At 35.7% G+C, this 15,112-nt stretch overlaps 1 protein-coding gene across 3 annotated transcripts in view; it reads left to right on the forward strand.

Annotated features, from left to right (window-relative positions):
* The window catches only part of LOC133271965 (transcription initiation factor TFIID subunit 4-like), a 149,092-nt gene that overhangs the window by 83,034 nt on the left and 50,946 nt on the right, over nt 1-15,112 (forward strand). For all 3 annotated transcript variants that reach the window (XM_061458500.1, XM_061458501.1, XM_061458502.1), the window contains exon 14: nt 14,547-14,669. In XM_061458500.1, coding sequence (XP_061314484.1) covers nt 14,547-14,669 — 123 coding nt within the window. The remainder of the gene's footprint in view (nt 1-14,546; nt 14,670-15,112) is intronic.

Genomic DNA, 15,112 nt, shown 5'->3' on the forward strand with positions numbered 1-15,112 from the left:
ATATTTTATTTAGCTGATTATAAAATCAGATACAAAGAAATAATCTGATTCTGTAAATGTGCTTTGTAAAAGTCTCATAATTTTTGTACAAGGTTCATTAGCATCTTCAGTTTGTGCTGGGATGTGAGGATTTACGTTTATGTATTTACATATGTATGTAATTATTGTGGAGTAATGGGAATAGTAGCTTTGTTGTCATTTTCAGGTAGTTTACTGTGGTAAAGTCATAAAACACGCAGCAGCAGAGTAAAAAATGTCAGTATTACTAAAGGTAGATACAGCTATGTCTAAAAGGTACACTTGAAAAGTATCACTGTATTTTTAACCTTATTAGGCAGTTGTGTAATTATTTATAAGGATTTTATTTTCATTTAGAGTTGAAAGTTATTGCTGAATTAGTGGTTAACTTCTAGTTTTCCATAGGAATGGTCAGAAAGATGAGGATAGAATTTTCTGGAATGGGAAAGCATGTTAAATGTTTGTGCTGACAGGTGTCTGTACACTGGGGTGTTACAGCTTCCTCAAAAGTGATACCTCACTATATGTAGGGTAGAAGGGGAGGGAATTGAAAACCAGTATGATCCAATTACAGTTCATGGGTTTATTGACTCTGCACAGCCATAGGAAAACCTAAATAAGCCATCTGAAATAAGGAGTAGGCTTCCTTACTCTTCCGTGTCCTTTCCCTTTGCAACTACTAAATTTATATTCAGAAAGGCATTTCTATTATTAAAAAAAAAACAACACCATGTAGATTTCTGAAGGTTTCTCTTAATCTTGTTTTTTTTTTGACATACTATCAGATTTTTAAAGTGATTTTCACCCTGTATGGCCAAACACCATATTCACATGTTAAGGTGTATGAAAATCTATAAATTTCCCCAAAAGTAAGAATAGATAAATAAATAAATAGATAAATAAATCTAACCTGGCAGAAGTGCTCATACCTGGCAAACACGTCAGGCAAGTCAAGTAAGCTTTAGGAAGGTGTCACGTAATACCAAATGGGAAATCAGAAGCATGAAAAACTTAGGTGTTAATTTTGTGCAGGAAGACAGGAGAAAGAGCAATTTAATGAGAAATAGGATAATTTTCAAAATCTGTATTTAAGTTTTTGAAAAGTTTGCCTTAAGGCATCCCAGCACTTTGTGGCTGTAACAGACAGCGTCAGCTCCAGAGAAGTGAGATAGGCTCCCCAGTATAGGGGTACCTGCAGAATACATAGGGATATCTGCTGTATCTTACTATGACAGGTAATAATTGAGAAAGTTATTCAAAATACCTTATTACTTCACTGTGTATGCTGCTGTTTAATTAAGTAAAGAAATTTTTACTTCCTATTTTAAGGCAGAATAAATTCAACATGAAACAAAATTGTTCTCTGTTTTAATCATGGTCTGTCATTAGCAGCTGCCGGTTTCTCCTTGTTAAGCAATATGCAGAGGGAATCCAGTGTTTACTGGGGTGTGTCAGAATACACAAGTACAGAATGATTTTTCCCCTTTCTAAGAATACAAATTGTTTAAATTTCTTATATATTTTACTTCGGTAGAATGATACAGACCTCCAGCTTGCATGGAAAGTACCTAAAGACCATGAAGCTACAGTAGCTAACCCTAAAACACCCTAATTTAGTCTTGGCTTGAAAACTTGTACCTTGTTTTAGGATGCAGAAGTCAAGCAAGGCTCTGGATTATATTAGAGATGTATCTTCTTAGGGGAGAAAAGTAACTTGAGGTCAGGAGAGACTGGCAAACTTATCAGAAACCAGTTGTTCATTCCAGTTTTCTCAAGGTTTAATCTCAGTAATTTACACTGAGATAAAATACACTTCACTGTTGAGCTAAACTTATGTACGTGTTGCATGCAGTTGTGGTGCTCAATAGAAGGTGCTGGGTTTCAGTGGTATGTGACAGCAGTCTACTCTGGTTTGTTTTTTTTATATTCTGGATATAGAGTGATTATAACATATTTATCTTGTATCTTGTTATGTTATCCAAAATGCCTGTATTTCTTAGGTTTGTCAACTGATGCTTCTGTGAACATTGCAATATGCAATGATTTCTGTGGTCTGCTCAGCTATACGAAAGAAAAAATCATAAATGTACATTTCTTAAATATCTTTACATAATTTTAACTGAGGCATTAACAATAATTCCTGGGTAAATGACTCTCATGTGTCCAACTGTGTATATGCAGACATTATTTCTGGTTAGGTACTGAAATTTGAGAAACAAACCCCCTAATAAATCTGATGGAGAAGGAAATGTCTGCCTGAGCAGGCATGCCAAGATAGGGAATGCTGAGGACATATGGTAGACTAAGTGGCAAATAGGAGAATGATCTGACTATTCTGTCTTGGGGGGTTTTATTTTTGCCCTGTTTGCCGTCGTCGTGTGTTTTTACTCCTGTCGCTTTTTAAAGTATGAGTTCCTCATACTTAAAATATTGGAAATTGATTTCTTCTCTGTTACACCATTGTAACTCTGGGATAACTCTACTGACATCAGTAGCAGTATTCAAAACAAACAGAATTTGTCTGTCTAGTATTACATAAAATCTCATATCAAAGCATCTCTTGTGGACAATTATTTCTTCTTATCAGCTGCATTTAACATTTTTCCTTAAATGCAGAATATTTTTGTAATTACATATATATAATTGTGTTTATGTATACCATTTAGTTGAAAATCAACTCAAAATTTTGTGATTTTTTGCACTGATTTTTTATTTTGCATATTTAGCATGTATTTCCAATCTCTTTGCTTTGATTTTGTTATTTAAGGTGCAAAGAAGAATGTAAAGCTTTTTAATGCACTGAATCTTTTTTCTCTTTGCAGTAGTCTTGCATTTAATTACAGTCTTTGATAATAAATTGTGTGCCAGAGTTTGTAGTGTATTTTATAAAGCAAAGGCCTTTGGTGAGTTGGTTACTGAAACAGTAAGCATTTGTGACAGGTTGTTTGCTGAATACTTCCTCTGTGCATATGGCAGATCATAGTTCAGTTGTTAGCAGATTATCTGTTGTGCCTTGATGTTAAAAGAGGATACTTCTCACCCTGTGTTTAAAGCTCTTCTGCACTGTCCTAAGAAGGGTTATGTTGAGTGGGATCTAAGAGAAGATAGGGGAGGCTCAAATGCTAAGAAGGGAAAAAAACATAGCAAATAGCTTGTAGTGATTTTAGCTTTCTGCTTATGATCTCTGATACTATTTATTGTGGATATTCCCACTGAATTTAAAACAGTTTTAAAACAGTTAATCAGTTCTATAATAGAACCTCATTATAGATTCTTGAAATTTATACCCCCCCAAAAGAACCTTTAAAGGCTTGTAGAACCCTTTATTACTTTGGGGCCAGTATTTTAATCCCATGGTTTTAAAACTGGACTGATGAAAAAAGTGAAGATATTTTTTCGACATCAGTATTTTGAACATTTATTCTAGAATGTAAGGAAATTTTATCCGATTAGAAGAAGAAAGTCAGAAATATTTCTTTTCAAGATTGTGAGGAAGAGGGACCTGTAATGAGGGGAGAGTCTGTAGCCTACCTCACTTAATGTACCAAGGAATAGAGAACTAAGAATATAGTGGAATTTTTCTGTGAAGAATTATATTCCGCTTTTAGTTATATGCATTTTAGACTTGCAATAAGTTGAAGAATTGTTAAGATCTAAATCAAAGGTTCAATTTGCAGTAGATGGAAAATGAATTAAACCCCCATGTGTTTTGGAGATGGGGAGAAACAGAAGGAAAAGTGGAAGATTTAAAATACTTTACTTGAAAAGATGAATGTAAGGGGGTACATTTTAGATCATCTCATTTCTTTTTTAATGCAAATCTGATTCTTTGATTATTCACTTTTATTATTTATTTATTCTTTTACAAAAGTTAGAAATTATTACATATTGGTAATGTAGGCATTTTTATAATGCAATAATGAAAGTGCTATTATACTCATTTTATCTTCTGGTGAAGAATGATCTCAAGAAAAAAATTCTGAGTAGAATTAATTACGGGATTCTGCAAGTGCTAAGCGTAATGTAACTGCAGTTCTTTAAAGCAGAAGACGAGAGAAAACAAATAATGCCCCTTAAGCAGATGCTTACTCACGTAGGATAGCTACTCTTTGATTTTGGAGGGGTGGTCCAACTTGCGGTTGGAAACCTTGATTTATTGTGTCGTTATTTATATCTGCAATAAATGAGGAACAAGCATAAAACATGAAAAGGGAAATTAGGTATTATGCTAGTTCTCTTTTTGTATTTTATTTACGTGAAAGATACGTATTTTTTTTTAATGGTGTGCCTTTTGTTGACCATATCTGTACGCCAGGTCTGTCTGCTTGTTTCCATTGGCTTGTCATGTTCACTAATTAGGGAACTGCTGCATGATTCACCTTGTTAATTAGAGGGACTTGCACACAAAGGCCCTTCGGGCAGTGCGAAAGAAGAGCCTAGCACTAGTGCCCTGAGAAAGCTACAGCCTGTGAAGTAATTCTTCTCATCTACCTTCTATTTTTTATTTGAAATGAATAAATCATTGAGATTTTCCTTGTGGAGTGAGAATGCAAGAATTCACATCTTTATAAGATGTAAATTATATGTGATCAATAGAAGGGGATGACTACTGTATTGTACTTACAAGGTTCCCTAATTTACTACTTGTCAGTGTATGAAAAATTGCTTGAAATATTTTGTCCCCACACTGTGGTGTGTTGTTTCCTTGATCTGCAGGAGAAATGAGCGGTAGTGGTTTTGCTGTCATTAAATCTAAAGCAGAAAAGATGTAGATTATTTAAATTTTGAGGTTGTTTTGCATCCCCAGTGGAACTTCCATTTTGCAAGTGAACCTGTCCTATCCTTTTAAGGGGGAGAAGGAGGTGGGCGTCTGGCTATTTTTGTTCCCGAAATTGCTCTGCCTCAAATTTCACTTTGGAAAAGAGTAGCATACTTGCTATACTGTGAGTTCTGTAGTTGAATATGGTTTCAGAATAAATTAAAATTTTGTCATGTCACTTAGACTTGATCAAACCACAATCCACACTGAAAAAAAGGATATTGTGTTAAAAGTGCACAACCAGTCTCTACACTACACATTTCCCATCTGTTTATGACTTCAGAAATTAACTTCAATGCCATTCTCTCTCTCTATTTGATTAAAATTACTTATTACAGCCAAATGATTTTTAGTAGATTGCTCCATTTTCCTCATTTCCTCAAATGAGGCTAGCAGTTTCAAGATGCAGATTTCCCATAAGAATGTGAGAGGACTGGTATCAAAATCTGGGCATTTTCTTTTGGAATAATCTAGATAATAAAGCCTCTTACCAAAATTTCTGATAAACTATTTTGAAGTTTTGTGGTGATGGCATACAGGCAGAGAAATTGCACCAAAAGAGATTTTTTTTATTTTTTTTTTCTTTTTAAATGGGCAAAATGCTTCAGGCTGACTTGAGATTTTATGGTATGACTCTTGTCACTCTCCACTTTCACAGAGCTAAGATCTTCCTATGTACCTTGGTCTTCAGTTAACTCCATTGATGCACTAACCGAAAACATACATTCCCTGGGTTTTTGCTACAGTTCTGTTGTTCTTAATTATTTCAGATTTCAAGTGTGTGCCAGAGATGGAATAGAAATAAAAGTAACAAAAGGCCACGCTCTGCTATCAAAACTTGTGATGCACAAAGATATGCAGATGAAATTCTTGATTGGAGTCTCATAGTACTAATGCAGAGTTGTAGCCGCCATGGAGAGCTGTCAGTATCCAAGAGCTGTTGTATTACTCAGATACAATGAAAGATTCTTTAAGGGGTAGTTTCAGAATTGTTTTTTTCAGGGACACTTTGCCGTCTGAAAAATAGAGCCATTGATTCATGTTTTAGTACAACCTTTAACACTTTGTTACAGTGGACAGCATAGCCTCTGGGAGTTACTGCATGCACTCCAGCTGCAGGCATAGGGGCTGGTGGAAAGCTTGGTTGTGAGGTTCATCTGACCCTTGTGTTTTCCAGTGAATGATTTTAAAAAAATAAAGCGTATTTCCTTGCTTTTATTAGTTGAGTTGGCTCCCATTATCCCACTCTTTCTGTCAGACCTCCCTAACTAAAGCCACAGCTCAACACGTTTGCTGCTCTTTGTAACTCCAGTCTGTAAATCTAGATATGATCATCATTCATACAGGTTTTCACTGTGTTTTATATTCCCAGATCTTCATTAAAATATCTGTTCTGGAGCCCTCATACAGTGTCTCACTTCAGGTGGAAAGGAGAGCATCCTAGAAATCTTGGGAGGATAGTAAACCCCCACTTAGATTAACAAAAGGCCTGAGAAAAGATCTCAACCAGTCTTTTCTCAACTGTGCCCCAGAAGTGAAGGTATTCTTCTGTTGCTTGTACTTGAATTAAGGAGCCTGTGAGTAAGCCATCAAGCTTTTTGACAGGTATTCTTACTAGTCTTATTTATGCTTTACGGGTATATCCTGTTTCCTTTGAAGAACAGTTTGAGAAGATTGTCATTGCCCATTCTTGAGTTGCTTTGAAATAAAATTAAGACCAATAACAAAAAATAAAATCACAGATCTTAGGGAATTTTTTTTCAAAACTTTTTCTGATTTACTACAAGTAAGTTACTGACATCTCAGAAAGTTGCTAGCTCTGGTAATACTGATCCTGCCAGTTTTCTGTGCCTCAGAAACCCTTTGCTCAAATGATCTGTATCTGCTTAGTACAGAAGAGCTGGAGGTAAGTTGTTTGAAGAATAGTATAACCAAGAACCAACAACAGATTTTGAGGAATGAAGAAATGTGATTATTAAGGTTACTATAAAGACAAAAACCCCTACATAGTTAGAGAACTCTTTCCAGAGGAATTTGAGACGTATCTTTGTTAAAATAAGTATTATATCTTGTATTACTATAGATGGGAATATGAAGCTCAAGAAATGGTTGGACAGCAGCAGAAATAAATGGTTTTAGGTTAAACTAAAACAGTGCATTGTATTTGGAAAATCAAAAAGGCAACCAATCAGGAATATACAGAATTAACCAAAAGAACTTCATAGATACCTATAAAGACCATTAGTTGATTAAAGGGACTAGTGGGGTAAGAACTTCAAAATATTTGCGGAATACAATAGTACTAGAGATGAAGTATGTTAAAAAATGACAAGACTTTTTAAAATCACTCTTAAAATTCTTCATGCTTTTGATCTTTTGTAAGCTGTAAGGAAGCTTCTAAGGAAACTTCCAAGAAAATTAAGCCTACAAATATGAATATATATATGAATCAGTTCAGACAGTATGTGATCTGAGTAGTAGTAAGAAGATAAAGCTAGTTTTACTGATAATTATTTTAAAAATTGCATTAAACTTGGTAGTGTACATGACAGGAGAAAAATTACAATTAAGGTAGCTTTTTTCAGGGAAAAATAATGATGAAAGGCAGGATGCACTTAGTTTTCTGTATCAGAAGTTTGACATACATAGTGTTCAAAGTAATAGGGCAAATGTTAATGAAAAATTTGGGTAAACTTCTACCATAATGAAATTAGATGTCATAAATACAAATGCCTACTGTAGGAAAGACACTTGGTCAAAAGTATCGCCATTAAGGTTCCAGTACTGTAATCAGATGCTCATTATTTTGAGGAACTCATCTTGGGGGCTGAAATGTTCCCAGCTTAGTCTTTGCCTAGGGTGTTTTTTTCAATACTGTGCAATAATTTTTGACTGTTGTTAAAAGGAAAAAAAAAGGAGGGAAGAAAAGGAAGAAGAAAACCAGCCAATGCACACACCTCTTTGAATAAAGTAAAATCTTGATCCGTATCAAATAGATGTACAGCCATTGCAAGTGAGGATCACAGCTTTTACTGAGTTGTGGGAGAGCGTTTGTGGAGAAGTAGCATCCAGCTTTGTGTTGTAGAATATTGCATATAATTCAGTAGGGCTGTGATGTTTAAATGTATCACAGAACATGTTCAGTGCATGATTTACTGTTACACATGTATAACTTCTCTGGTATTGCATTATTGCAGTGCCACTTCTAAACTTTAGCTTCTTTGGACCAGTTTCTTACCAGTCAGTGTTATTGCTGTAGGAGTTTTGCTGACCTTTAGAGACTTCAGAAATGCAAAGGAGAGGCAGAAGCACAGCATGGGCAGTCTGCAGACATTATCTGTTTTTCAAGACACGCTATCTGATGCTCACTGTTCCTTCTTGATCATTGTCCTGAACTTGTTTAGGTTACTGCCAACATTTTTAATGAGTTTCATTTTTTAATCGCACCTTCTGTTGTGGGCGTCTTAGGACATGTGTAATGGTTCCACATTTCAGGCCCTCCTCAGTAAAAAAGGTGTTTTTCTAGGGGGTGTAATTACTGTCTGAGACTGATAGATATATGTTTCAGAACCATCAATTAAGACAAGCTTTTCCCAGCATATGACCGTCTTGCCCGGAATTAAGCCATCCATCGCAAGCAGCATTAGGAGGGCTCTCCATTGATGCCTATTGGCTAGAAATCAATGCTTAAATCATTGTGTATATGATCTTGCTTTCACCAAACATTTCTGCCATTTTGTGCTCTCTGTTGCCAATTTCCTGTTTGTTATTCATTCCTGGCTGTATTCATTCTTGATTATGGTTTACAGTCTGTCAATATTTATAGCTTCTGTCGTGCTGTTAGCCTCTTCTTGGTCCTCTTTTCTTTTTCTTAGGTGGTATTTCTGAACGAATTTGGGAATTGAAAGTAGCTAAAATCTAGTTCTTTGTGGACTGAGTTGGCTCTGAGTCTTATAGAAACTTATTTTTACAACTTAGCTTCTCTTCCCTTCTCAAATTCTGTATTGACGATATTTAAACATACTTGAATATTTCCTCAAGCTCTTACTCCTTCTTTATCTTCACAATCATCTATGTGTCTCTGTCACTGGATTATTTTCCTTCCAAGCCAAAAAGCATCCATGATTCCTGCCTGTAGGTAGCAAAACACCTCTTTGACCCGTCTCTTCTCCCTTTTATTTTTGAAGGTGTTTATATGTAGACTTGAATTGTTAAGAGTTCCAGTCATCCTCTTACTTTCTGATTATATTGGAGGAAATTTTCTCTAGGTGTGGTCATTACTAGGTCAGGCCCATATTTCATCTGCATCTTTTGCTTTAAACAAAGCTAATTTAAGTTTGCTTAGTCTTTGCCCTCCATTTGGAGCACACTTTACCTTCCTTTCAATATGCTTTTTGCTCATGGTTGTGTACAGCTCCTGTCTTTCTGATGTGTAGTGCAGTGCTTCATTTGCTGTGCGACATTCCCTTTTCCTGTAGATTCAGCTGAGCATGTTAGGTTCACTGGGATGTTTGCATAGCTGACATTAACAGACTTTTGTGCTCACTGAAGAGGGAGAATTCTCTGTTGACAGTAGAGATTGCAGCCATTGCTAGGCCATTTAATTTTCTGGATTGGAGAAGGTGTTTGATTTGAGATCTGTAGGCGTTCATACGAACTATCCAGCATTTGTTTTACAGTTGCCTTTCCAGACTAAATTCATACCTTGAAAAAAATCCATAGAATTTATTCCTCTAGCAAGAGCTTCCTTGAATTTACTGATGGTTTAGTTGATCTTTTAGGAAAGCAGAAAATAATCTTCGCTGTTCGCTGTGGATATTATAATACTCGAGTAATGGATGCAAGTTCTTATGTCTTGAAAATTAAATACTAAGTCTTTAAACGGGTGGTTTCTTATAGTTGCATGGACTGTCATAACTGCCAGTGGAAGTAAAAATCTAAGTGTGGCTGCCACATTCCTGGCAGTGTTCAAGGCCAGGTTGGACAGCAGTTGGAGCAACCTGGTCTAGTGGAAGGTTTACCCTGCCTGTGGCAGGGGGTTGGTACTGGATGAGCCTTAAGGTCCCTTCCAACCCAAAGAAGCCTGTGATTCTAAGAAGAAAAAAATATCCACTAAGCATATTAACACCACATATTATTATCTCAGTGACAGTTCTCATGATGGTTTGTAGTGCAGGAATGGCTTAAAGTGAAAAAGGCTTAAAATGCTTGGATTCTGTTACAAAAACTACTTACAAAGCATGCCATGGATAAGTGAGTTCTTGGTTTTTTGAAATTATTAAATCTAGATTTTAAGATCTAATGTTGATACTTTAGATAGACATCTGGCTGTTTTCCTTGTGGCATATGGCTTGTGGCATTTCTTTCTGAAATATGCAAATGTATCAGAACAGAGTGATCTAAGGAAAACAAACTAAAATTCTAGGACCTCTCTTCTTAGCTGTACTGAAGTAGTGAAGTAGTGTTCTTCCTGGGGTTTTAATGTCATTGCACCATCACAAAAATTTCGCTGTGTGAAAAAATGTTGGTGCTTAATTTTTATACCGTACTTTTCCATCAATGGCATCTAAGTTAAAGTTGTCATTAAATGATGAAAATCTTTTCAGTAAGTAAATGGCATGCTAAAAATAAATTGGGATCAGATAAGGAGCAAGGAAAAGCATCTCATCTATAAGCATTTTCCGTGTATAATATGGCAGAATATTTGTGTTTTAGATTAATATTTTGACTTTCAAAAAAGTTAATTGTTGTTGATTAGTGTGGTTCTGAATGAAGCGTTGTTTTTTTTCCCAGAGGGTAGAAATTTGAATATACTATTGATATATATCTCCATATTAATTGTGATGAAGGCAAGTTGAAGAATGTTACTGCATCAGCAGTCCAATATAAAAATGGGAATGTGAATGAATATAGATATCGAATAGTAGCATCTTGTTGGTTGTTGTACTGAGTTAGATTCACTTCTGCTAAATCATATTAATTAACAGGAAATTTATTTATCAGAATGTATAGACATTAACAGGTCCTTCATTTGTTCAACTATCCAGAAATTATTAACTAGCTTAGTTAGAAGATAAACTATACTGTAGTAACAATCTGTTTTGTTACTTTAAAGTCGAGTAAGAAGCTTAAGTAGCTTTAGTTTTTAGTTACTTTTAAGAGTGATTTCAGAACCCCGAAGATAACTGTTTAATTCACCCTATTCTTAGTGCTAAGGATTCAGAGGGTGATTACCTTGGAGCTCTGTGTGCAGAACTGGTTGCAAAGTCAAACTGGTTGCAGAGTCATTTCCACTTGTCGCAGGGAATACAGTTCTAGAGTATAGTGGGGAGAAGATGCTCCAGTGGTCAGGGTCATGCATTTGGCATCTGGTGGTACAAGAGGTGCATCTTAAAAGTAATCTCTGTTGGCACCAAAGCAGGGTTATTAAATCTAGGTTATTTACACAACCCCCATGAAGCTTGGATATTCCTAAACTTCTTGCAAGTTACCTGCAATAACCATATCAGGTTTTACGACAATTAAAAATAGCTCCTATCTTCGTGCCATTAATTTTGAAAAGCTCCTGTTGATTCAGATGTTAGCAGCCACGTTGCATGTGTAAATGTCTTTATGAAGCATGTAGCGTCCCCTTTTTTTCACCAGAGCCAAGATACTGCTTTTTTAAACGAGGATTACAATTGGGGATAATATTTTTTCTGAAGGGTCAGGTGATGAGTAGGAAAGAGACTAGTACAGATAATCTCATGTAGGGTATAAATAAACAGAAGTATGTGCCTTGGAGAGGGAAATCAGAGCAAGCTGGAATAAGGGTACTAAGAAGCCAACAGTGGTGATTGTTGTGCTCCAGGATGTTAAATAACATCTAGGAATCTTGTCAATTGTTTTACTAGTAAGTATCCATAAACTGCAAAAATGTTTTATTGTAAGCAAATGAGTAGTGCAGAGATGTTCCCTTAGCCAGCTAAAGTAACCCCTGCAAGATAAAGGCTTCTGTTGGTAATATCAGTATCAGGGTCATAATTCTCTTGATTTTTTTCAAATGTAATTTTATCATCCTCTACCTTCAGATGAGCTGGGGTGGGCGGGAATCACCAGCAATAAAGAATTTTTAAAAGATTGATGAGAATTTGTGTACTATAATACCTATCAAGTATTTCACTGTGTCAGCTCTTACTAAGTAAAACACCAGGATACAGTGGTTGTACTGATGATGCAAATATATTTGATGCATTTGATATTTTTATGACCAATATTCCTTGAAGTATACATAAGGAGGTTTTGTTTTCTATTGTAGTATACCAAGGTGTGTACTGTAAAACCAACATCAGAAACTGTATTGTGTTTTTGTCTGGAGTTTTTGTACCTGGCAGCATATTCCTTACTTGTATTAGTGTGTATTAGTCCCATTGGGGCCAGATTATAAGTAAGGCACATTGAGGAGGATCCATGTCTTGAAAACTTACAGCCTAAATAATAGACATGCTGTGTGAAGCAGGGTGAGAGCCACGGGAAAGTGAAGAAGGGAAGGATCTTGGTGGTATTCACCCAGTTTCAATAGAACAGAGCCCGGCTCCATTGCCTGACCCAGATTTCATGTCATGTGCTAAATGGAAATGGTGACTTTGAAGAAGATGCTCGTATAACTTCTGCATGATAACAGTTACCTGTCAGACTTTATCTTTGACCCGCACTTCCAGGAAGTGAATACTTCCTCCAGTGCAACATTTCTTATTCTGTGAAGCCATCCACTTTACAACTTCGTCTGAGATCACTCCAAGCCAGTTGTCCCTTGCTTAAATATTCATCAGACTTCGGATAATTGTGATAACCCTTATAGGCTGGCAAGCATGGCAAATTAGCAAAAAGATGATTGATCTTTTTTTATATGCAGTTTTATCTTCAACCTTTCCTGGATATATGTTATACTGTAGTAATAATTTCTTCTCTAAGGTATTTGCCAGTATCTGGATTTGCACATCTATTTACAGTTGCCTTGAAGCCTCATAATTACAATACAGCTGAAATGTCCATTTTCTTTCCCTGACTACAAATAGGGATCAATCGAATTTTAAATGACTGCTTACGGGCTAGCTTCCGATCATGACCTTTGTAAATGATTAGAGCTCACCACTGTTGCTATCTACCTTGAAAGGGTAAGCGGGCAAGTCTGTCTAACTGGCATTTAATCTGGAAGAGAGCCAAAGATATTTGAGCTAAAAAGCTAATATGAGTTGGCAAAGGGAAGTATGTATAGACCTTTGCACTATTATTTAGATATTTTTCCACATTTCATTTTGTATTTAGGAAATTCTTTTGTCCTGTAGATGAGATGTGTGTTTGTAGATAATGTTATATTCAACTTATGATAATAACTGAAGTCACAAAATATATAGCATAAAAATGTGGAAAAATGGGGTTTCGAACTCTAAATGAACTGAATTTGATTTTTCTGAAGGACATGAAAATATGTTGCATTTCTAAATGAATGAAACTAAAAAATACACTAAATAGAATGCATGAAGTGGACCTGCTCTTTCTAGGCAGAAGCAGCTGGAGAAAAGATACCATACATTGGTACTTTTAGTTTGAATTTCCTTTCCTTTTCACATTGGCCAAGATAGTTCAGACCCTGCTTATGTATATTCAGTTCATGTAACTAATGGCTGAGACACTTCCATCTACACTTGTCAGTTCAGTTTTATTTTAATGAAGAATTGTTTGTATCATACAAGGTTTTCCTTACCAGTACTGAATTTCTTGAGGTAGTGTTCTGTGCATTTCTGTTGAAGTGAGAATAAATATGACAACAAAGAGATTAGAAAACAAACACCTCCTCTGAATTTACTGAAGGATTATGCAAACCCAAAGTTTTGAAATTTGCAAGAATGATTATTAGGAGCTATGGAGCTTTGAATGCTTTTATCTAATTAAAATAATATGTTGCATTACCTAAGTTATTCTCATGTAGTATTGCTGATCAAAATATTTTTTACAGTAAGATTGTTCATGGGAATATTCTGTTACCATTAACTCTCTGAAAGGATTATACTTAAAATGAATACGCAGACCTTCCTCTTCAGCATGGGGTGGTCAGGATACTTTCTCTTATTTTCTGCAGTTTGGTATATTGTCGCATAATGCACTTGCAGGTTATTTTCTTAGCTTCAGTCTAGTCAAAGGTGTTGTTACCTGAAATCTAATTGCATAAATCCATTATAAATTCAGTTTGTAGGGGGTTTGTGTCAGCACTAGTTTCTTCTAATACTTAGAAGTGTTTTATAAATTTAGGTATGTTGGGGTTTTTGAAGCAAGTATCAAGTATATTTGAAATATTCAAAATCTGAGATGAAATAATGTTTGAGATATTTTTTGAGGATTTGAATTGGTGTTTACATTCTTCGTATCAATCTTAAGCTGGAGATGTGTGGTTGGTATATTGTACTGGCTAATACAGTTTTCAATAAGGGTGGAGATTTCAAAAAAAAGTTGAGTTACTGGAAAAAAAAAAGTCGAGATCTTCTGTGTCTTTATTACTCTACTGCAAGGCTGCATGCTTGAGCTGCTAAAGTGGTATTTCTAGGAACAGCAGAGTATTCTTAGGGATTGTTCATGTGTCAGTTTTACTCGATGCTCACAGGGCTGAGAATAACTTCTTGAAATGACAACAGAATTAAAAGTAACCAGAGTTTTTTCCTCTCTCTAATAGATGCAGCAACAAGAACTTGCACAGATGAGACAGAGAGATGCCAATCTCACTGCATTGGCAGCTATTGGTCCTCGGAAGAAACGGAAGCTTGATTCACCTGGACTGCTTGCCACAGGGGGAGAGGTACATGTCGATGCACAGAATCAGATAAATTACTCTTTCAAAACCTGGTAGGAATAACTAGAAATGCTACATGCTGATATTTTCATTGAACTGTGTAACTTGAACAAGGTGATGCAAATTCCAAAGTTAGAAGGACTGAGTCCAGTTTATCTTGCCTCAGTTAAACTGGCATGTTGATTGTATTTTCAAGTGTTAACTTTCAACAGATAATGGAAGAATATTTTTAGAAAAAATAAGTTAAATGCAAAGTATAGATCTCTCCCTGAAACTGTTCACTGCCTTTATACTGTTTTTCTCCTCTGCATATTCCACAGGAAGACAGGAAGAAGAGTAGGGCATGAAGAAATATCTTGAGAAACATAACTGTATTCTTGCTTACAGTTTGGACTAAGAGCTTGTAGTAATAACATTAAGTGCAGTTTGCTTACAAATATGTGTCTAAA

This window comes from Pezoporus flaviventris, unplaced genomic scaffold (assembly GCF_033815535.1).
Source record: "Pezoporus flaviventris isolate CSIRO_AGI_PZ_B2104156 unplaced genomic scaffold, CSIRO_AGI_Pfla_v1 ptg000027l, whole genome shotgun sequence".
In the NCBI taxonomy this organism is placed as follows: Eukaryota; Metazoa; Chordata; class Aves; order Psittaciformes; family Psittacidae; genus Pezoporus; species Pezoporus flaviventris.